The following is a 22,152-nucleotide window of genomic DNA, read 5'->3' on the forward strand; positions in this document are numbered from 1 at the left end:
TGTGACGTCACGGGGCGCGACCGGAAGTGACAAAACCGGAAGTCGCGCCCCGATGACGCGCGCCGGGACCTCTGACCCCCGGATGTAATTTTCGGGGGGGAGGTACCGGAAGCTGCGGGTACGCCGGCCGGTGATCTCCCTGGCACAATAAGGGTACTTAAAGGTAGATCACCGGCCAGGCTGGGGGCGCAGTGCACCGTAATGGCCTCACAGCAGCCCTCCCCACCGCATCAGCAGCAAGAGCAGCAGTCCATGCTGCAGCTGCAGCAGCCCGAGGAGATGTAGCGGCAGCCTCGGCGCCAGAAGCGCACCCAGGAGCAGCGTCCACCGCAGAGCAGGAGCAGTGGGCTTTATGGGACTCACAGCACCAGGGATTCAAGATCCAGCCGGCATAGCTCCTGCAGGATCGATGATTCCGCGGTCTCCCGAGAAGTATCGGATACCGTCCTGCCTCCCGTTCCGGTACCCTGTCTTTATCTACTGGGTGGTGAGTGAGCTACGTGAAATTCGAGGTATTAATGTAGACTTTTTTCTGTTTTGTCTCTCTTTCTCTCCCTTTCATTCCTCCTTTATATGGTCAGGATGTCCCTAAAAAATCTATGGAGAAATCCAAGTACAGAGTATGTGCCCTGTGTGAATGGAGTCTGACTAAACACTGGCCCAAAAGATTATGCCAGCCATGTATTGAGGAAACAATTTCAGAGGAAACAATTTCAGAGGGAACCCCGGATTTTTCTTCAAATCTTAAAACTCTTATTAGATCTGAGGTAGAAAAATCGTTTGTCGTTTTCCCAAGCATCCCAGGCCCATAGGGCAAAATCCTACCCACCCTTTGACTCTGAATCCGACGAGGGAATGCTGGATGTCTCCACTGACTCTTCTTCTTCGGATAGCTAGGCAGGCACAGGTCATTGTTTTCCCCTGGAAAGTGTGGATAGCTTAGTAAAAGGCGTCAGGTCCACAATGGGGTTAGTTGACCAGAAGTCAAAAAAATCTGTACAGGATATTATGTTCGGCACCTTGGATCGGAATAAACATAGTTTTCCTGATTAATGATAAGGTGCAGGGACTTATCAGGAAGGAGTGGGATAGGCCGGAGAAAAAGGGTCCCCTTCTATCCTCCTTCAAAAGGAAATATCCCTTTAGTGAGGAAGATACCGCTTCCTGGAATAAAGCCCCGAAGCTGGATGTTGCGGTATCCAAAGCTTCTAGAAGATCTTCTCTCCCTTTTGAAGACACAGGGATGTTGAAGGACCCACTGAACCATAAGGTAGAGATACCTTCCTTAAGGGTACTTGGGAATCATCAGCGGGGGCATTGAAACCAGCAATAGCAGCAACCTGTACCGCAAGATCCCTTATGGTTTGGTTAGACAGGTTAGAAAACCAGGTTAAGAACAACGAGTCACAGGACTCCATTCTGGCCTCTCAACCTGTATTGATAGGAGCAGCGGCCTTCTTATCGGACGCCTCTGCGGATTCTGACAGATTAGCAGCAAGATCTGCCGCCCTGTCTAATGCCGGCCGTAGAGCAGTCTGGCTGAAATGTTGCCCGGGGGACATACAAACGAAAGGAAAGCTATGTTCTCTTCTGTGTGAAGGAGATTTTCTTTTCGGTGCCTCTCTTGACACAATTCTGGAGAAAGCAGGTGACAACAAAAAAGGATTTCCTAAATCTTCCTTCTCAACTTTTAAGCAGTCTTTTTGGAGGAAGAAATTTGGCCGCAGAAGAATGTCCACAGAACAATCTAGATGGGAGGATCGTTCCAGGAAAGGGAAAGGGTTTTTGTTCGGTGGGCCCTCCCAGGATAGTCGCAAACCGCCAAAATGACACAGTATCCCAGGTGGGTGGGAGGCTCTCTCTCTTCCTTCCAGCCTGGGAAAGGATCTCTTCCAGCAAGTGGATCTTCAATTTAGTAAAATTAGGTTTAAAACTGGAATATCTGAGGATCCCACCAGAGAAATTTATCCCGACTGCCTTAAGATCCTCTCTACCAGAACAGCGGGCACTGGAGGAAGAGATTTCAGGTCTCCTGCAAAAGAACGTCTTGCTGGAGGTATCACCACAAGAAGAAAGAAGAGGGTTCTATTCCCCCTTGTTCCTTATAAAGAAGCCGGACAATTCATACAGAGTCATCCTCAACTTGAAAAGCCTAAACAAATTCCTGAGCATTCCATCATTCAAGATGGAAACCATAAAATCAACGATAAGCCTTCTATTCCCCGGCTGCTACATGGCAGTGTTTGGACCTAAAGGATGCGTATTACCATGTGCCAATCCATCACGACTTTCAAAAATAACTGTACAGGGAGTCGTCAAGCACTTCCAGTACAAAGCTCTTCCCTTCGGCCTAGCAGTGGCGCCCCGCATATTCACAAAACTTATAGCGGAGGTTACAGCTCATCTCGGGGAGAAAAAACGATCACTGCCTGGCCCAAGTGGATCAGGTGTGCACCATCTTAAAAAACTTGGGATGATGTTTAAACCTAGAAAAATCAAAACTGATACCGCATACAGCTCAGATCTTTTTAGGCTTTACTCTGGATTCTGTTCGACAGGAATGCCACCTGCCCAAGCAGAAAAGAGAGAAAATAAAAAATTTAGTCTCGACAGCCATAACAGACCCAGTAATGACTCTCAGGGGGGCCATGTCTCTGTTGGGGTCCCTCACCTCCTGCATCCCAGCGATATGCTGTGCCCAGTTTCATTCAAAAGAATTGCAATGGGACGTCCTAAAGATCGAAATCGTCCTCAGGGGACATCTGAAGGGCAGATTAACACTCCCACAAAATGTAATTCAGTCTCTGTATTGGTGGTTAGAGACCAACTCATTCCAGACAGGCGTCCCCTGGGTTCCCCAATTTACCAGAGTGATTACTACGGACGCCAGCCCCAGGGGGTGGGGGGCGCACCTAGACAACCACACAATACCGGGGACTTGGTCAGAGGAGGAGAGGCTAGTGCCTTCTCTACTGCTCGTAGTTCCCACATGTTGGAAGACTCCAATCAGCTTCTTACCCCTTCTACGAGGACATCACATAAAAATTCTGTCCGACAACCAGGTCACGGTGGCATATGTAAACCACCAGGGGGGAACTCGCTCAAAATCACTAATGCAGATTGCGGGGAGGATATTTTCTCTATAAAGACCCTTCATATCAGAGGAGAGGACAACACGAAGGCAGACTTTCTAAGTCGCAAGTCATTATTGCAGGGAGAATGGACTCTAAATCACTCAGTCTTCCGCCAGCTAGTGGCCATGTGGGGGTCTCCAGAGGTCGAGCTGTTTGCGACTCGTCAGAACAGCAAGTTAAAAAAGTTCTGCTCCCTGAATCCCACGGAACACCCTTTAGTAGTAGACGCCTTCCAGTGCAGATGGGACTTCAGTCTGGCCTATGCATTTCCCCCAACGTGCCTAATTCCAGCAGTGTTGAGGAAGATCCGGGAGGATCAGGCTCAAGTGGTCCTCATAGCCCCCTTCTGGCCCAAGAGACCGTGGTTCTTTTGGCTAAGGAGCATATCTGTCACGAACCCCTGGATTCTTCCAGAGATTCCCGACCTTCTTGCTCAAGGTCCTATATTCCATCCTCAGGTGAAAGGATTGCACTTAGCGGCCTGGAACTTGAGGTCATTGCTAGAGGGTCGGGGTTTCTCATCGAATCTAGTTACTACTCTTCTAGGTAGTAGGAAACCAATCACTACTAAAATTTACAGTAGAGTCTGGAAGGAGTTCTTGTCATCTCAGGGATTCTCCCTGGGGGGGGGGGGGAGGGGGTGGTTCCCATAACGGCCATTTTGGAATTTCTTCAAACAGGGCTGGAGAAAGGCCTAGTGGTTAGCACCTTTTAAAGGTCCAAATCTCTGCCTTAGGGGCCTTGTATAATTATAATCTGGCCGGTACCAAATGGATTTCCAGGTTCGTGAGGGCATGCAGTAGAGCCAATCCAGCCCCTATAATAAGGGTCCCTTCTTGGGATTTAAACTTAGCGCTAAACGCGTTAACAGGTTCTCCCTTTGAGCCCCTTAGCTCAGGGTCCATAAAATTACTCACCCTAAAAACAATACTTTGGTGGCCTTAACATCAGCATGGAGGGTTAGGGAGTTACAGGCTTTGTCTGCAGATCCACCTTTTTCCTTAGTGCTAGACAATAGGGTAGTTTTGAGACCAGACCCTGCTTTCCTTCCTAAGATTGTTTCTAAATTTCATATGTCTCAGGAGTTAGCCCTACCTTCCTTCTGTCCTGAACCAAAAAAATAGCAAGGAGGAAAGATTTCATACCTTGGATGTCAGGAGATGTCTTGTACATTATTTAGCATCCACAAGCTCATGGAGGAAGGGTAGGGCTCTATTTGTCTCCTTTCAGGGATCCCGAAAGGGATCAAAGGTCTCAAAAGGTCTCTATCTAGGTGGATCCGGGAAGCCATCACGATGGCCTATACGGGATCAGGCAGAGATCCTCCTAACAATCTGAAGGCCCACTCTACAAGGGCCATGGCTGCTTCCTGGGCAGAAAGAGCGGACGTGCCCATTGAGCAAATATGTAAGGCGGCCACGTGGTCATCTCTTTCCACTTTCTATAATCGCTATAGACTTGACCTTTCTGCCTCCTCTGATCTCGCATTTGGGAGAAGGGTTCTGCAGGCTGTGGTCCCTCCCTTACATACCTAGTTCTCTGTAATTCTCTCGTTGTGCCGTCATGGGTGACGGAAAACAAGTATATTACTTACCGGTAATGTGTTTTTTTCGGAACCCATGACGGCACCTTTACATTCCCTCCCTATCACTATGGTGTTCACCTTCCGGTTGGTGGGTGTTGAGTATTCACATGGGTGAAATTCGTTTATGGTTAATAAAATGATGTGCTCTAACCGGAGAGTCCTCTCATGCTCTGTAATCCACTGAGGCGGAGAGAGGTGCCGCCCTTTTTATCTTGAAGGTTTCCTGTCCTTGAAGGGCGGATCCCCTCTCTCGTTGTGCCGTCATGGGTTCCGAAAAAGCACATTACCGGTAAGTAATATACGTGTTTCTCGCATGAGAGAATCGACGGCTATGTGACCCCCAGCCTAAAACATACAGAGCTGCAATAACTTCCAGTATAATTCATACTGCTGCCTGTGGTTTGGGCAGCATAAATCCCCTGACCAGTTCCTTTTAAAGGTGGACACAGCAGGTATTGCTGCAGAAATTTCTGAGACTTGGAGGCTGTTCAGATGGAGTTTTTTTATTTTTATTTTCTTATTGTGTAGTTCATGCTGCCTGTGGTTTGGACAGCATTAATCTCTTGAATACTTTGAAAATCTCTGTGGGGACCGTGGGTCTCAGATGTCTAGTCCGATGCAGGTGCTTTTCTGCTTCTCCCTACCCCGACTCCCCTTGATTTGATATGTTTCTGCCCATGTATGTGTAGGGAGTGACCCGTCAGTCTAGGGGAAAGTGGCGGGGAGCAGAAGCCTGCCTTGGACTAGTCCTCTGAGACTCACATTGGCCGGCTTTTCCAAAAAATGTTTTCTCTGAAACTTTAGTGTTTCATAGTAAAACATACATTGCTGTAATAACGCAGACCACTTTGATTTGAGTCACAGTAATGCTGCGATTTCCAAACAGTACTGTGGACCTGTAGTCTAACTTCTGCAGTCCTTTTTTTTTTTTTTTTAATTTTGGTCTATACACTATACCTATAGTCTATAGCAGTTAGTGGACATTTACCTCCATAGCTTTCATAGACCAGGGACATCTAAACTCTGTCTTGATAAAGAGTAACAGATTAGCACCTGTAAGTAATGGGTTATGTGACCTAAATGAAATACATTTTATTTCTGATGGTCAGATATTTTATAAGGTAATGGTTTCTATACCATCGTACCCTGAATAGCTTCATTGCTGCATCGTGCCCTGTATAGTAATGATGGGACCAGAGGTGTAAGTCCTCTCATCATTTTTATTGGATTGCAGCCATGTTTAACTTGCCAAACAAGATTGTGCTCTATTCTAGTGAGAGGGCATTTATCAGCTTCCTGGTTAATGTTTCACTCCAGCCTCCTGTGCTGTTACATTGCATAGCTGCATGCCTCCTGTGCTGTTACATTGCAGAGCCGCTCATCCATAATGCTTCATCCATGCTTCTGATTATTCCAGAGGATGACTGATAATTTCTAGCTGTGCATCTTCTGTTTAGTGTTCATTTACATGGTTATCAGTCATTATGTGTGACTTCAGACTTCTGAATCCTGACTATGTGTGGCGTGCATACTGTCAGGATTCACCAGTATTGCCGGAGAGCCCGGGTGGTATGTGACAACAAATAACCGATTTCAAAGTAAGCGTGCCTGGTTTCTCTTAATACAAGTGAATTGAGAGAAGTCGGGCACATCTAGTCGGCAAATCGCATACTTACTGTCACATAACCAGCAATGTGTGTGAATCCTGACATTATAAGGACCATACACTACCATGGTTCAGTAGTCTGCAAAGTGACTGCAGACTTTTATCATAAGACCTGGCAACCCCCTTTTAGGCTATGTGCCCACGATGCAGAAATGAAGCAGAAAATTTCTGCAGCGTTTCTGCATCTCCCTTGCCAGAAAAAACGCATGCAGATTGTACATGCGTTTTTCCTGCAGAATACATGCGGATTCACATACGTTAACGCATGCGTTTCCGCATGTGGACTGACCAGCACTTTCCAGGCGATCGCATCACTTGGAAAGTGCTTGACAACTAGGTCAGGAGTTGAAGAGGGGCATGATAAATACAGGGACAAGAGACTTCCTGTTTCTACATAGAGCAGAATTATCTGGGTAGAAAGGCAAAATGAGCAATTGTAAGTACACAGTGCTATATAATATGATGACTGCAATATATTAAGAGGATAAAAACTTTGATGGGAGGAGGAGTTCTTTTTTAAATTGCACAAACTGAGAGAACATTTTTGTACTAGAGTACGGTAATTGACCACTTTTTTTATTCTCTGTTTAAGCCTTCATATACATCTTTTAAGTAATGTGCATATGTTTTCTCCTCTGCAGCATACTAAGAAAGACTTGGAAGGCTTCCAGAAGTTGTTTCATCGCTTCTTGCAAGAGAAAGGACCTTCTGTTGATTGGGGAAAGATCCAGAGACCCCCAGAGGATTCTGTGAGTTACTATATCATGTTACTCATTACAACACTGAGGCCTATGGATATAGGTTCTGCATGTTGTAAACTTACATTGTTGTACAGGTATTCCTTTGTTTGTTTTTTGGGGTTCTTTGTGTTTTGTTTTGTTTTTATGTCTGCAGCTTCCTTGAGACTGAGTGGGTAGTTTTACAGAAAGGCTTGTAGTTTCAAGTCCTACTCCATGAGTTTTTTTGGACTTGAGGGTAGATTAGGAGCTAGTTGTACGGTGCACCATCATAAAGACAATTATTTATTGCTTTAATTAACTACAGATTGCTGTCATGGAAAATGGTCATCTCTCTACCAGATACCTCCAAAATCACTCTTTTTGTCTTTTGGTATTCGTTCATGTGTTTCGCGTGTGGCTGACTAATTTTGCACAAAATAAAAAATGCGCTTTATTTTTAATTCATTTATTTATTTTTTTGGCTCAAATACTCAAGTTCCAATGAAGTTTTGCAAGATTTGCTCAAAAACGTCAGACGTACATGAAATCCTAAAATTACGGGGGGGTGAAACTTTGGAACTTTTTAAAAAATCACAATTGATAAATAAACTGAACACCTCTCAATGACTAACATATAGACAAAAAAGCAAAGGTTAACACACGTAAAATAGACTTTAAAAGAATAAGAGACAAATGGAAAAGAGGCAAAAAACACCAAATACTAGCCAAAAACCAAGGCAAAAGCAATAATAAATACCCAAACCACCTGATTGATGCGATCGGCACGACGCGCTGAGGGCGTCCTACACTCTGTAGTGGTGAATGGAGCAGAGATTTCTTACTTTGCAGCGTGCCATGAATCCACACTTGTTATACTTTAACTTGGATTTGTCTACATGGATAAAGGCCAACACTGGCATAATCCCAGGGAATAGCAAAGTGATAGGAAACACTGTGGCTCTTTTCCCAGGGTACAAGTAAGCTTTCTGTCTAGTCTAGTATAGTCCCTCACTACATTTCTCCCTTTTCTTTAAATGCGTTAAGTTCGCAAAGAAGATTTACATTTAAAGGCTTCGTACACTTTCAAACTTTTTTTTTATTTTTTTTTATTTTCATCGTTTGTTGACTTTTGATAGAGGAAGCAAATTAAGCAACTTTTTTTTTAAACATTCTTTATTTAAGTAAATAGAACAGAAACAAATAACATCAGTGCCGCATATGGAATTATAGACAAGGAAATTGAGATATCATAACAATATCAATAAAAACACAATAGTATCTCAATGGAACAAATCAAGGCACTTGAAACAATATATAACAAGACAAATACAAAGCTAAAGCTAGTATACCTAGACAACAAGAGACCTAAGCTAGGAAAATGAATAGTATCTGAATAAAGTATCAGAAAAGAATTAATACAAGGGAGCATAATGTATGAGCGACATCACATACCAAAACAAAGTTATGTGTGTTGTGGCGCGTTGGCAAAATTAATAAAGAACCTGAATGAGGTAGGAGATAAACAGTAATGGGAAGGAGCAGGAGGTGCTCAAGATATGACAGAATAAGTAGTTGTTGTTTTTAACCCAAAAAACTGCTAAACCGGCCGGGTAAGTTTCCAGAAAAACCAAACACCAAGAAAATGGGAATGCCGGGAATTCTCCCAACTAGTGAGCTCCTCCAACCGCCTAATCATGTCAACCTTATTCAACCACTCAACGTGAATGGGGGGTGTAACCTGCAACCAATGCAGAGGAATCGGGTATTTCGCCGCCCCGAACAGTAGAGGGAGCAGATCATGTTTTTTAGGTTTAAAATTTTGAGATGGACAGGATAGTAAGACTTCTTTCGGAGACAAGGGACCCCTTATCAAACCTAGGTCTTTCATCGTCTCCTCTATTTTAACCCAGAAAGGTCTAATATTAGGGCAGTACCAAAATATATGGGACATGTTCCCCACCCTTGCTTTACATCTCCAGCAAAGGTTCGAGTCAGACAATCCATAATGGCATAAAAGTTCTGCCGTTCTATACCACGACCTTAATATTTTGTACGAATTCTCTTGCAATGATAGGCACCTGGAGAATCCGTGAGAATTAGTAAGAATGGATTAGACTTCTTCATCCGCCAAAGAGATGTTAAGTTCCTTTTCCCAAGAGTATATAAAGGAAGGTTTTTGGAAGGACTGAGGCAGGATCATATGGTTATATGATATTCCTTTACGAAAAGGGAAATTAAGCAACTTTTTAATTAGTCTTCATTAACAACTTTCTACCATGTTAATGTGACTACAGTGTATACAGTCATGGCCAAAAGTATTGAGAATGAGACAAATAGTAATTTTTCCAAAGTTTACTGCTTCATTTTTTGTAATGGCAATTTGCATATACTCCTGAATGTCAGAGTGATCAGCTTAACTGCAATTACTGTACTTGCAAAGTCAATATTTGCCCAGAAAATGAACTTTAACCCCCAAAACACATTTCAACATCATTGCAGTCCTGCCTTAAAAGGAGCAGCTAACATCGTTTTAGTGATTGATCGCCAGCCCTGTCCTCATCAACACCCACATCTGTGTTAATGGATCAATCAGTCATGATTAAGTAAGAATGACATCACTGGACACTTTAAAAGGAGGCTGGTTCTTGGTATCATTGTTTCTCTTCAGTTAACCATGGTTATCTCTAAAGAAACACGTGCAGCCATCATTGCACTGCACAAAAATGGCCTAACAGGGAAGAGTATCGCAGCTACAAAGATTGCACCTCAGTCAACAATCTATCGCATCATCAAGAACTTCAAGGAGAGAGCTTCCATTGTTGTCAAAAAAGCTCCAGGGCGCCCAAGAAAGACCAGCAAGCGCCAGGACCGTATCTTAAAACTGTTTCAGCTGCGGGATCGGACTACCAGCAGTGCCGAGCTTGCTCAGGAATGGCAGCAGGCTGGTGTGAGTGCTTCTGCATGCACTGTGAGGCGGAGACTCTTTGAGCAAGGGCTGGTTTCAAGGAGGGCAGCAAAGAAGCCACTTCTCTCCAGAAAAACCATCAGGGACCGACTGATATTCTGCAAAAGGTACAGGGAGTGGACTGCTGAGGACTGGGGCAAAGTCATTTTCTCTGATGAATCCCCTTTTCGATTGTTTGGGACATCTGGAAAACAGCTTATTTGGAGAAGAAGAGGTGAGCGCTACCACCAGTCTTGTCTCATGCCAACTGTAAAGCATCCTGAAACCATTCATGTGTGGGGTTGCTTCTCAGCCAAGGGAATCGGCTCACTCACAGTCTTGCCTAAAAACACAGCTATGAATAAAGAATGGTACCAGAATGTCCTCCAAGACCTACTTCTCCCAAACGTCCAAGAGCAGTTTGGCGCCCAACAATGGCTTTTCCAGCATGATGGAGCACCTTGCCATAAAGCAAAGGTGAAAACTAAATGGCTCATGGAACAAAACATAGAGATTTTGGGTCCATGGCCTGGAAACTCCCCAGATCTTAATCCCATTGAGAACTTGTGGTCAATCAAGAGACGGGTGGACAAACAAAAACCAACAAATTCTGGCAAAATACAAGCATTGATTATGCAAGAATGGACTGCTATCAGTCAGGATTTGGTCCAAAAGTTGATTGAGAGCATGCCAGGGAGAATTACAGAGGTCTTGAAGAAGGGGCAACACTGCAAATATTGACTTGCTGCATTAACTCATTCTAACTGTCAGTATAACCTATTGGTACTCATAATATGATTGCAATTCTATTTCTGTAGGTGATATAAACATCAGACAAACACTAATAAAAACCAGAGGCCAGCAGATCATGTGAAAATATAATTTTGGTGTCATTCTCAAAACTTTTGGCCATGACTGTAGGTGACGGGCAGTACAAGTTCTTGTTATTTTACTGGCAGAGACTATCCCACCAGAGAGAAATCCTAAAACTTGGATCAGGCTGCAATCTGCATATTAGGGGTCTAAAAATGAAGATTGAAGACTGAAATTTTTATTAACTAAAGGCCACCACTGACATGTAAATCGTTTTTCTATGTCAAATGTGTCCATAGGTCTTCCTGGAAGGCTTACGGTGGCATTTGTCACCAATAGGTCTGACACTACTGGATGCCGCAGTATGGAAGAGCCCAATGCTATACAGCAAAAAAAGACTCTAACCCCTGCGTACAGTGCCGGCACTGGCCAGATCTGCCTTGATCTGTTCAATAGGGATCTGTAGTTGTATTTGGTGTTTTATGTGCAAGTAGAGATCCAGGAGCAAAGGGGCATTTACACTAACAAACACTCGCTGAACAGGACTAGAGAAAAGTTGCAGCCAATGCACACTACACGACCTACAGATCGCGTCTACCTGTGTATGCCAGCTCTTAAAGATCCGCCGGTCAGCAGTCTTTGTGCCACCCATCATTTAGTGTGAAAAAATTTTGGGATTAGAGTACCATTACTTTGGCACGCTTGATGAACTTTTTTTTTTGGGGTTCAAATTTTTGGCAAGAAATTTTCGCTCTCTGATCGAGACTCACGAAAATTAAAAAGTCATCTGTCCTAATGGCCACTCGTGTATAGAACAGGGATCCCCTCATCTCCTTTACACCAGACTCTCTATGCTTTGCCTTAGTTCTTGTTTTCCAAATAGGTGGGAGTACCCCTTTAAGCTTTGTAAATGTCGGGCAAACTTGACTGTACATTAATGTATATAGTCGTAAATATATATGTGGTTGAGGCTTTCCTTATGATAGGTCATCACTATCAAACCGGTTGGCATCCAATGCCCGGTGCTCCTACCGATTAACTGCTGCTGGTTCCCTTGGCAGCCTGAAGCAAAGCTGTTCATAGTCAGATAACCACAGTTCTGTACATGTTTAGTGACAGCTCTCAGGTTACTGTTCAGCTTTCATTGAAGTGAATGATACTACACCGTGAATGGTGCTGGGGTGTTTTGGCGCCATACGCAGTTTTGGTCAAGCCTTCATGGGACCTGTTTATTCCTAATTAGTGGGGTAGCTGACATCAGACCCCCACCAATCCAGTAATGATGTGTCCTACGAATAGGTCATTAATATGCAAGACCTAGACAATCCATATAATTTGGAGAGGTTTCTCCAGGTAGAACTAGAGGATGTGTCCCTTGCAATAAATATATATTAATTTATTTTTCAGTGGTGTAAATGCTGCTGTTCTCCTGAATCCGGCTGCGTTTATCTACTGTTCCTGTACCTTTCTGTTCCTGAGATATAGTCCCTTCTTCCCATTAAGTAAATATAGAACTTTTAACCAAGTGGGTGTTGTTTTAGGTTCTTTTGGACAATGCCCAGTTGTAAAAAAAATAAAAATAAATTGATTTTCATACAGGAAAGAGGAGGCTATATCACAGGAATGGAGAGGCACAGGCACAAAAGAAAAACATCATCTGATTCAGGAGAACAGTAACAATTACACCAGGTGATGAAAAATTATATTTATGACAAGTGACAGGTTCTCTGTAAAGGTAGTATACAATGTCCGTGTCAGGTAGGTTGTGACGAACCTGTATTTCATTACAGCTGGTTTCTCGCTCTTGTTTTTACTTGCATTTTTTAACAGAAGGAATTTTTTTCAGTTGATTTTTTTTTTTTTTAAGCTTCAGAAAATACAAATCTGGACAAATGATCCCGGCCTAAATTGCCTGGAGCTCCACAAATGTCAGCCGCTTGTTGCTGGTGGGTCATGAGTTAATGTGACACTGTAATTACTAGAGTATTATGCAGCAGTTGATTGTCATTTGTTCTAAGCCTTGTAGTTATGGATTTATACCATAGTGTTTGGATTAGTAATCATTGCTGGAAGTCACTCATGTCACACCACTTAGGCTACATTTCTACAATGATCTTTTATTGTGTTTTTTCCCTGCATCAACATCGCAGCGTCTTACAGTTCCTGCAAAGTGGATGGGATTTATAGAGATCTCCTGCCCGCTGTGCTTCCTTTTAACTCTGCTTAAACTGACCTGCGGTGCGTTTTTCAAATTCGCAGCATGTCAACTTCTCTTGTTGGTACGGAGTTTTCTGTACAGATTTTCCCCATAGACTTACATTAGATGCGGAAAACCCGCATGTAAAAAAAACGCTTGTAATCCGCACCTACACATGTCAGTAAGGTTCAGTGAAATCAAAATGCCAGAAAGTTTATAAAAAAAACCTCGCAAGTAACCTAATTTAACCGCATAAAGACCGCCGATACGCATTAAAATGGGAATAAGAAAATGGCGCCGCCTGGTGGTGGCAATTCCTGCAGGTGTCAGCCGTCTGTGACAGCTGACACCCTGCGTCCCGGCCGCTTTTGATGCTGATTAACCCCTTAAATACCGCTGTCAATCGTGACAGCGCTATTTAAGTGGTTACAAGGGGGTGGCAGGACCCCCTTAGTAACCATCGGACCCCTGCAATGAGAATCACGGGTCTCGATGGTTGCCGTGGTGCCCTGAGATCATGTGATGATTCCAGGGTATGGTGGCCTGTGAGATCCAGCAGTAAGCTGGGTCTCACAAGCACAGTCAGTGTCTCACTGACAGGTCTCATGCACTGCAGTACAGAAGGTACTACAGTGTATGAAACTAGCTATCAAAGTGAAAATTACACATGTACCACAGTGGGACTAAGTGGAAAAAGTAAAAAAAAGTGAAATAAAATATGTAAAAAAAACAAAACAAAGCGCACACCTCATTAAAAAAAATAAAAATAAGGACTATTTTTGTACTGCTTTCTATATCTTTCTTCAATTCTACCTCCCAAAAATTGGAATAAGGCTCGCCTCACATTTATCCTGCGCTCTCTGCTGAGCGCTTACGTTTGAGTTTCCGTGTAAATTCGACAAAACCCCCGGACGGAACAACTCACTTATGAGGCAGATGGAGTCTCATTGGATTGGTTGGTGTTCCAGCAGTGTCCCATCATTTTAGGCATCTTTTTAGCTCACAAGTGTGGGCGACCACAGATCAGTGCACATCTAAAAAGATGGAGACCACCAGAGCAGACGCCAAACAGACTCCAAAGTGTCTCCATCTGCCTCATTATGGTGGTTGGTTCCATTGGGGGTTTCGTCTGAATCGCATTTTTGTGGGATTTACACGGAAACCCCAACGTAAGTGCTCAGTGTAAAACAGAAGAAGGCGATCCAGCTTTATTCTGGAAGCGATTGAAAAATATTCTGTTCCCCAAAATGTTACCAATAAAACCCCTAATTTTATCCCACACAAAACCAACCCCCACTCAGGTCTGTCACTGGAACTATAGGGGGTCCCACGTTACTGGTAGAACAAAGACTTTGGAATAGTGACATGGCTCCCGTCCCCTCAAAATCCAGTGACTTCTGCGCTCCCAAATCCAAATACCCCACTGTGGCTAAACCGCAGTAAGCGGCCACATGTTTGGCATTATTGTACTGGGGAGAGAGCACTTAACAATTTATGTGAAGCTTATTGCCAGAAGCACAAGCTGGGCACAATGTATGGGGACGCTGCATTGTCTAGGGGCACAATGTATGGGCAAGAAACTGGCATATTTGCAATTCCCCAGAATAAAACCTGGCTTGGATGTTACAAAATAATCACTGCAGCTGTAGATTAATTCATTGAGAGGTGCAATTTCTACAATGGGGTCACTTTTGTTTTTTTTCTGCTGTTCTTGCACCTTCGGGTCTCCGCAAATGTCACCCACAAACTATTCTAGCAAAATCTGTGTTCCAAAAGCCAAATAGTGCTCCTTCCTTCTCAGCCCTGACATGTGGCCTAACAGTAATTTCGGATTACATATGGGGCATCACTGCGTTTGGGAGAAAATGCGCGATTAATTATGGCATCCAGTTTCACCTATTAACCCTTGTGTACCTAAAAAAAAAAAATAAAAAAAAAAATAAATAAATAAATAAATTGCAGCAAATACAGAAATTACATTTTTACCACTAAAATGTCATATTTCCACTTCTCAATGTTATAGAATTCTGTGAGGCACCTATGGGTTCAAAATACTCACTACACCGCTAGATGAATTCCTTAGGCTGTGAAGTTTTCAATATGGGGTCACCTGGGGGGATTTCTACTGTTCTGGCACCTCAGGAGCTCGACTAATGGAGCCCACAATCTATTCAAACGGAATCTGTGTTCTAAAAGCCAAGTAGCGCTTCTTCTCATCCGATCCCTGCCGTGTGCTCAAACAGTAGTTGTACAACCACATATGGGGTAGTGCCACATTCGGGAGACATTGCGTAACAAAATATGGGATCCGTTTTCACCTATTCATTGTGAAAATTACAAATTTGTGGCTAAAACAACATTTTTGTGAAAAAAATGAAAATTTTCCATATCATTACCTAATGTTATCAAATTCTGTGTAGTACCAGTGGGTTCAAAATGCTCACTATACCCCTGGATAAAATCCTTGAGTGGTCTAGTTTCCAAAATGGAGTCACTTGTTGGGGGTTTCCACTGTTTAGGCACATTAGGGGCTCTCCAAACGTGACATGGCGTCCTCTTTCAATTCCAGCCAATTTTGTGTTCAAAAGGTCAAATGGCGCTCCTTTCCTTCCGAGCCCTGCCGTGCGCCCAAACCGTAGTTTTCCCCCACATATGGGGTATCGGCGTACTCAGGAGAAATTGCACAACAAATTTTGTGGTCCATTTCTCTTGTTACCCTTATGAAAATAAAAAAAATTGGGTCTGAAGTAAATGTTTTTCTTCCATGTTGCTTTAGTTCCTGTGAAGCATGTGAAGGGTTAATAAACTTCTTGAATGTGGTTTTGAGCACCTTGAGGGGTGCAGTTTTTAGAATGGTGTCACTTTTAGGTATTTTCTGTCATATAGATCCCTCAGTCACGTCAAATGTGATGTGATCCCTAAAAAAAAAAAAAAAAAAAAAAAAAAAAAAAGCTTTGTAAATGTTGTTGGAAAAATGAGAAATCGCTGGTCAACTTTTAACTTCCTAATAAAAAAAATTGGTTCAGAAATTGTGCTGATGTAAAGTAGACATGCGGGAAATGTTATTTATTAACTATTTTATGACACATACATAGGAAAAAAATTTAAGCAAAAAATGTGGTCATGATGCCCTGTTATGGGGGATGGGGTCTGCTGCTGACACTGGTATTGGGGTAATGTCCCCCAATTCTGTTAATATCCTCCATCCTGGTATGTATGGCCCCTCCTTCCAGGTATAAGTGGTACCCCTTGATCCCCTATCCTGGTATGCATGGCACCCCTTTATCCCCCATCCTGATATGCATAGCACCCCTTTATCCCCCATCTTGGTATTCATGACACCCCTTTATACTCCATCTTGATATTCATGACACCCCTGTATACCCCATCCTGGTATGCATGGCACCCCTTGAGCCCCCATCCTGGTATACATGACCCCCCTTGAGCCCTCATCACGCTGCCTACAAAAAAAAAATAAACACTCATACTCGCCTCCTCTCTCCTCCAGCGCTGTCCCGCTCTGCTGCCGAGACTCTCACTGTGTGAGCCGCGCATGGCAGGGCGCGCATGGTGTCCCTGCCATGCGCCCTCACACAGTGTGAGACGCTGTGCTGGAATAGTCACTGCTCCCCACGCCGGGACTCTGTGTGTGGGGAGCCTTGACCATTCAGTCTGTTCAATAGCCGGCACAATGTACCGCAGCGTGGCTCCTGCTGCGCTCTGCGGTCTGTGTGCCCGCTATTAAAGACCATGGATATTCACTACAACCCATGGGAGTGGGTTGTAGGGAATATTCTTGAGCTTTAATAGCGGGCACGCAGACCGCAGAGCGGCAGCAGGAGCCGCGCTGCGGCTCCAGTGTGCCGGCTATTAAGAAAAATGAATATTCATTGCTCTCCACGCCCATGGGCGTGGGGAGCAGGGAGTGTTCATTTTGTTTAGTAGCGGGCACAGCGTAGGCTGCAGCAGGCGGCTGCTGCCTCCTGTGTCACGCTGATCCCCCCCGCTGCGCCGCTCCACCACCACACACAGCCATGTATATAGTATTCGGACTCTAAGACGCACCCCCCACTTTCCTTCAAAATTTTGGAGGAAAAAAGTGCGTTTCATAATCTGAAAAAAAAACGGTAACTCTCTCTGATTTAAGGGCATAAGAACTAGAAATTAGAAAATTGTAAAATTTTCAAAATTTTTGCAAATTGTTTCTTTAGAAAGGAAGAGGACTAGAACTCTAGTGCCACCTACAGGAAGAGGAAATCCTAAAAGTCAATAGTGACCTTTTAACGAGCCTTATCACATGTTTTGGGATAAAAGCCAATACCAGAAACTCAATTTACAGACACTGTGTTTCAGGGTACTGCCCCTCATCAGTGCAAAGTGTGAGTTCTGGTTTGGCTGGGTGAGAGGCGTCAGACCGGTATCTAGGGGTAATATTTCTCCTTGCGGAGAGTGACATGTTAAGCACGTCAGGTGAGGAGACTTTAAAAGCCGCAATGCTCCTCTGGGAAATATGCAAATTGTCTCTTCAGAGCGGAAGAGGACTGGAACCGTAGTGCCACCTACAGGAAGTAGCAATCCTAGAAGTCAATAGTCACCCTTTAACGAGCCTTATCACATGCCAAATTTCTGTGTTTTTTTTTCAGAAATAAATGCAAGTCCTAGCAAAGAAATTTTACCACTATCATGAAGTACAATATGTCACGAAAAACAATCTCAGAATCAGTGGGATCCGTTGAAGAGTTTCAGAGTTATTACCTCATAATGAGAATTTTACAATTCTGATCACTGTCACTTTAAGGTCAAAATTGGCTCTGTCACTAAGGGGTTAAATAGGGGCAGAAATTCTGCAACATAAAAAATATGCACCAAAAGCTTATTGTGGGAACGTAGCCTTATATATTCAATATCAAAGATGTAATTAAACATGTGGCCATTAATCTCTTGAATCCGGATCTGTTGTGTTCCTGAAATGCAGATGCTGAATTAATTCTAAAGACTTGTTTAGGAGACAGTATTTACATGTATTGTATATACACATTTTTTTTATTTTTTTTTTATTAAAATTCTCAGCAGATGTAAAATCTCTCATCTTTGTCATTATATTTTCATTATCCGTTTATTTTTAATATCCTGTTGCTGCATGGGAATAATTAGCACGGAGCCAGGCTGCTGTTACTAGTTGTTATTTTTTCCCACTGTGGTTTGCAATTTGACTAGATAAGTGTACCTTTCTGAATGAGGGGAGTCTAAGATGCTAAAACGTACATCCTCTGACTGAGTTAAACAAAAATGGTGGCATGCTTTAAATGCTCGCTGTACTTTCACCAGGGCTGTGGAGTTGGTAAACCAAACCTCCGACTCCTCAATTCCCATGACACCGACTGACTCCCTCATACATGGCTCATGTTTAAGTGATAAATTTACTGTAGCACAGATTCATCTCAGCTAAAAGTCTAGATCCTTAGATCAGGAATAGGACAGACATTTATAGGACATTTCAAAACTTTCCTAAATTCTTATGAAAAAATATTCCCCACAAACTGCATTGACCAACTGTACCCGATTTATTATATATTTTATACCGACTCCACCAAAATGAACACAGACTCCACGACTCCAACTTCACAGCCCTGACTTTCAGACCACTTGATCTTATTTGAGTATGTGAGAAGTTACAATGTGCAAGTTACCTTGTCTAAAAAATTATTTTATCTTTCCTCAAAAAAAACAAAACCACTCAAAGTGCTGATGACTTTCTGTGTACAGGAAGTAAAGACTATTCCTTTGCCTCTGGCCGGGAAGCTGGGGCGGCTCTCTGCCTCTGGCCGGGAAGCTGGGGCGGCTCTCTGCCTCTGGCCGGGAAGCTGGGGCGGCTCTCTGCCTCTGGCCGGGAAGCTGGGGCGGCTCTCTGCCTCTGGCCGGGAAGCTGGGGCGGCTCTCTGCCTCTGGCCGGGAAGCTGGGGCGGCTCTCTGCCTCTGGCCGGGAAGCTGGGGCGGCTCTCTGCCTCTGGCCGGGAAGCTGGGGCGGCTCTCTGCCTCTGGCCGGGAAGCTGGGGCGGCTCTCTGCCTCTGGCCGGGAAGCTGGGGCGGCTCTCTGCCTCTGGCCGGGAAGCTGGGGCGGCTCTGTGCCTCTGGCCGGGAAGCTGGGGCGGCTCTGTGCCTCTGGCCGGGAAGCTGGGGCGGCTCTCTGCCTCTGGCCGGGAAGCTGGGGCGGCTCTCTGCCTCTGGCCGGGAAGCTGGGGCGGCTCTCTGCCTCTGGCCGGGAAGCTGGGGCGGCTCTCTGCCTCTGGCCGGGAAGCTGGGGCGGCTCTCTGCCTCTGGCCGGGAAGCTGGGGCGGCTCTCTGCCTCTGGCCGGGAAGCTGGGGCGGCTCTCTGCCTCTGGCCGGGAAGCTGGGGCGGCTCTCTGCCTCTGGCCGGGAAGCTGGGGCGGCTCTCTGCCTCTGGCCGGGAAGCTGGGGCGGCTCTCTGCCTCTGGCCGGGAAGCTGGGGCGGCTCTGTGCCTCTGGCCGGGAAGCTGGGGCGGCTCTCTGCCTCTGGCCGGGAAGCTGGGGCGGCTCTCTGCCTCTGGCCTGGAAGTTGGGGCGGCTCTCTGCCTCTGGCCGGGAAGCTGGGGCGGCTCTCTGCCTCTGGCCTGGAAGTTGGGGCGGCTCTCTGCCTCTGGCCTGGAAGTTGGGGTTAGTAGTTGCTTGTTTTTATTCCTGCATGCAGGTATAATAGGCAGGCTTTCAGTTTAGGTCAAGCAAGCCATTAGACAGTGACAAGTGCAGAGCACTCTAGGAAGTAATTAAAAAGGAAGTTCATGCACCTATGGTGCTGGCAGAATTCTTATGAGGATAAACCTACCACTGAAAAAGTGGAAGACAAGTTACAGGGCTTGAAAATCAAGACAGCGTCTGGACATTTTGGATTGGTGTTTGCCCCATAATCCATTCTGTCTGTAGGTTTTGTGTGAAAGGACAATTTTGTTTTAACCTTACTTGGTGTTTTTGGTGCGTGCAGATTATTCTTTTGTTCCACTACACAGTAGTTCTTTTGATGCCATAATTTATTCTATACATACTACACTGTGCTCTATACTGAACACTGTGTATTGTAACAATGAGATCAGATTATTTTATCTCTTTTTGCTCAGTTGACTTCTACAGCCGGACACTTTATGTATTCTTTATTTTTTCAGACCCTTATTGTACCATTTACAAGGCGTATAGACGTTGGGCAGGCGGCAGCCATGCAAGTCACTCCTGGATTGTAAAGATTCATTGACAATTATTCTGAATTTATTTAAAAAAAAAAAAAAAAGTTCAGTATTAAAACATAATGTGCCTACATACTCCCATTCATAATTCTTGTGTCTTCCAGACTACAATGTTGTGATCAGTATTGTCATGTACAGCTCATGTGCTCACCCAGGAAAATGCACAGTTGTGGAGAATGAGAAACTCTACATATTGGAGCCGCCCTGCTTGTACACTGCTCAAAAAAATAAAGGGAACAGAATATAACTCCAAGTAAATCAAACTTCTGTGAAATCAAACTGTCCACTTAGGAAGCAACACTGATTGACAATCAGTTTCACATGATGTTGTGCAAATGGAATAGAGAATAGATGGAAATTATTGGCAATTATCAAGACACCCTCAATAAAGGAGTGGTTCTGCAGGTGGGGACCACAGACCACATCTCAGTACCAATGCTTTCTGGCTGATGTTTTGGTCACTTTTGAATGTTGGTTGTGCTTTCACACTTGTGGTAGCATGAGACGGACTCTACAGCCCACAGAAGTTGCTCAGGTAGTGCAGCTCATCCAGGATGGCACATCAATGCGAGCTGTGGCAAGAAGGTTTGCTGTGTCTGTCAGCGTAGTGTCCAGAGGCTGGAGGCGCTACCCGGAGACATGCCAGTACACCAAGAGACGTGGAGGGGGCCGTAGGAGGGCAACGACCCAGCAGCAGGACCATTACCTCTGCCTTTGTGCAAGGAGGAACAGGAGGAGCACTGCCAGAGCCCTGCAAAATGACCTCCAGCAGGCCACAAATGTGCATGTGTCTGCACAAACGCTTAGAAACCGACTCCATGAGGGTGGTGTGAGGGCCCGACGTCCACAGATGGGGATTGTGCTCACAGCCCAACACCGTGCAGGACGCTTGGCATTTGCCACAGAACACCAGGATTGGCAAAGTCGCCACTGGCGTCCTGTGCTCTTAACAGATGAAAGCAGGTTCACACTGAGCACATGTGACAGACGTGACAGAGTCTGGAGACGACATGGAGAGCGATCTGCTGCCTGCAACATCCTTCAGCATGACCGGTTTGGCCGTGGGTCAGTAATGGTGTGGGGTGGCATTTCTTTTGAGGGCCGCACAGCCCTTCATGTGCTCGCCAGAGGTAGCCTGACTGCCATTAGGTACCGAGATGAGATCCTCAGACCCCTTGTGAGACCATATGCTGGTGTGGTTGGCCCTGGGTTCCTCCTAATGCAGGACAATGCCAGACCTCATGTGGCTGGAGTGAGTCAGCAGTTCCTGCAAGATGAAGGCATTGAAGCTATGGACTGGCCCGCCCGTTCCCCAGACCTGAATCCGATTTAGCACATCTGGGACGTCCTGTCTCGCTCCATCCACCAATGTCACGTTGCACCACAGACTGTCCAGGAGCAGGCGGATGCTTTAGTCCAGGTCTGGGAGGAGATCCCACAGGAGACCATCCGGAACCTCATCAGGAGCATGCCCAGGCGTTGTAGGGAGGTCATACAGGCACGTGGAGGCCACACACAATACTGAGCCTCATTTTGACTTGTTTTAAGGACATTACATCAAGGTTGGATCAGCCTGTAGTGTGTTTTTCCACTTTAATTTTGGTGGTGACTCCAAATCCAGGCCTCCATTGCTTAATAAATTTGATTTCCATTGATGATTTTTGTGTGACTTTGTTGTCAGCACATTCAACTGTGTACAGAACAAAGTATTCAATGAGAATATTTCATTCATTCAGATCTAGGATGTGTTATTTGAGTGTTCCCTTTATTTTTTTTGAGCATTGTATTTTCTGGACACTGGGTGACGTGCAGTTGCACAATTTCACCACCAGTTTGCA

At 44.8% G+C, this 22,152-nt stretch overlaps 1 protein-coding gene across 2 annotated transcripts in view; it reads left to right on the forward strand.

The window, feature by feature from the left end:
- The window catches only part of UGP2 (UDP-glucose pyrophosphorylase 2), a 98,154-nt gene that overhangs the window by 38,546 nt on the left and 37,456 nt on the right, over positions 1-22,152 (forward strand). For both annotated transcript variants that reach the window (XM_073672150.1, XM_073672149.1), the window contains exon 3: positions 7,027-7,134. In XM_073672150.1, the coding sequence (XP_073528251.1) occupies positions 7,027-7,134 (108 nt within the window). The remainder of the gene's footprint in view (positions 1-7,026; positions 7,135-22,152) is intronic.

Source organism: Phyllobates terribilis, unplaced genomic scaffold, assembly GCF_046119375.1.
Source record: "Phyllobates terribilis strain yellow unplaced genomic scaffold, ASM4611937v1 Scaffold_3__8_contigs__length_932513732, whole genome shotgun sequence".
Taxonomy (NCBI): Eukaryota; Metazoa; Chordata; class Amphibia; order Anura; family Dendrobatidae; genus Phyllobates; species Phyllobates terribilis.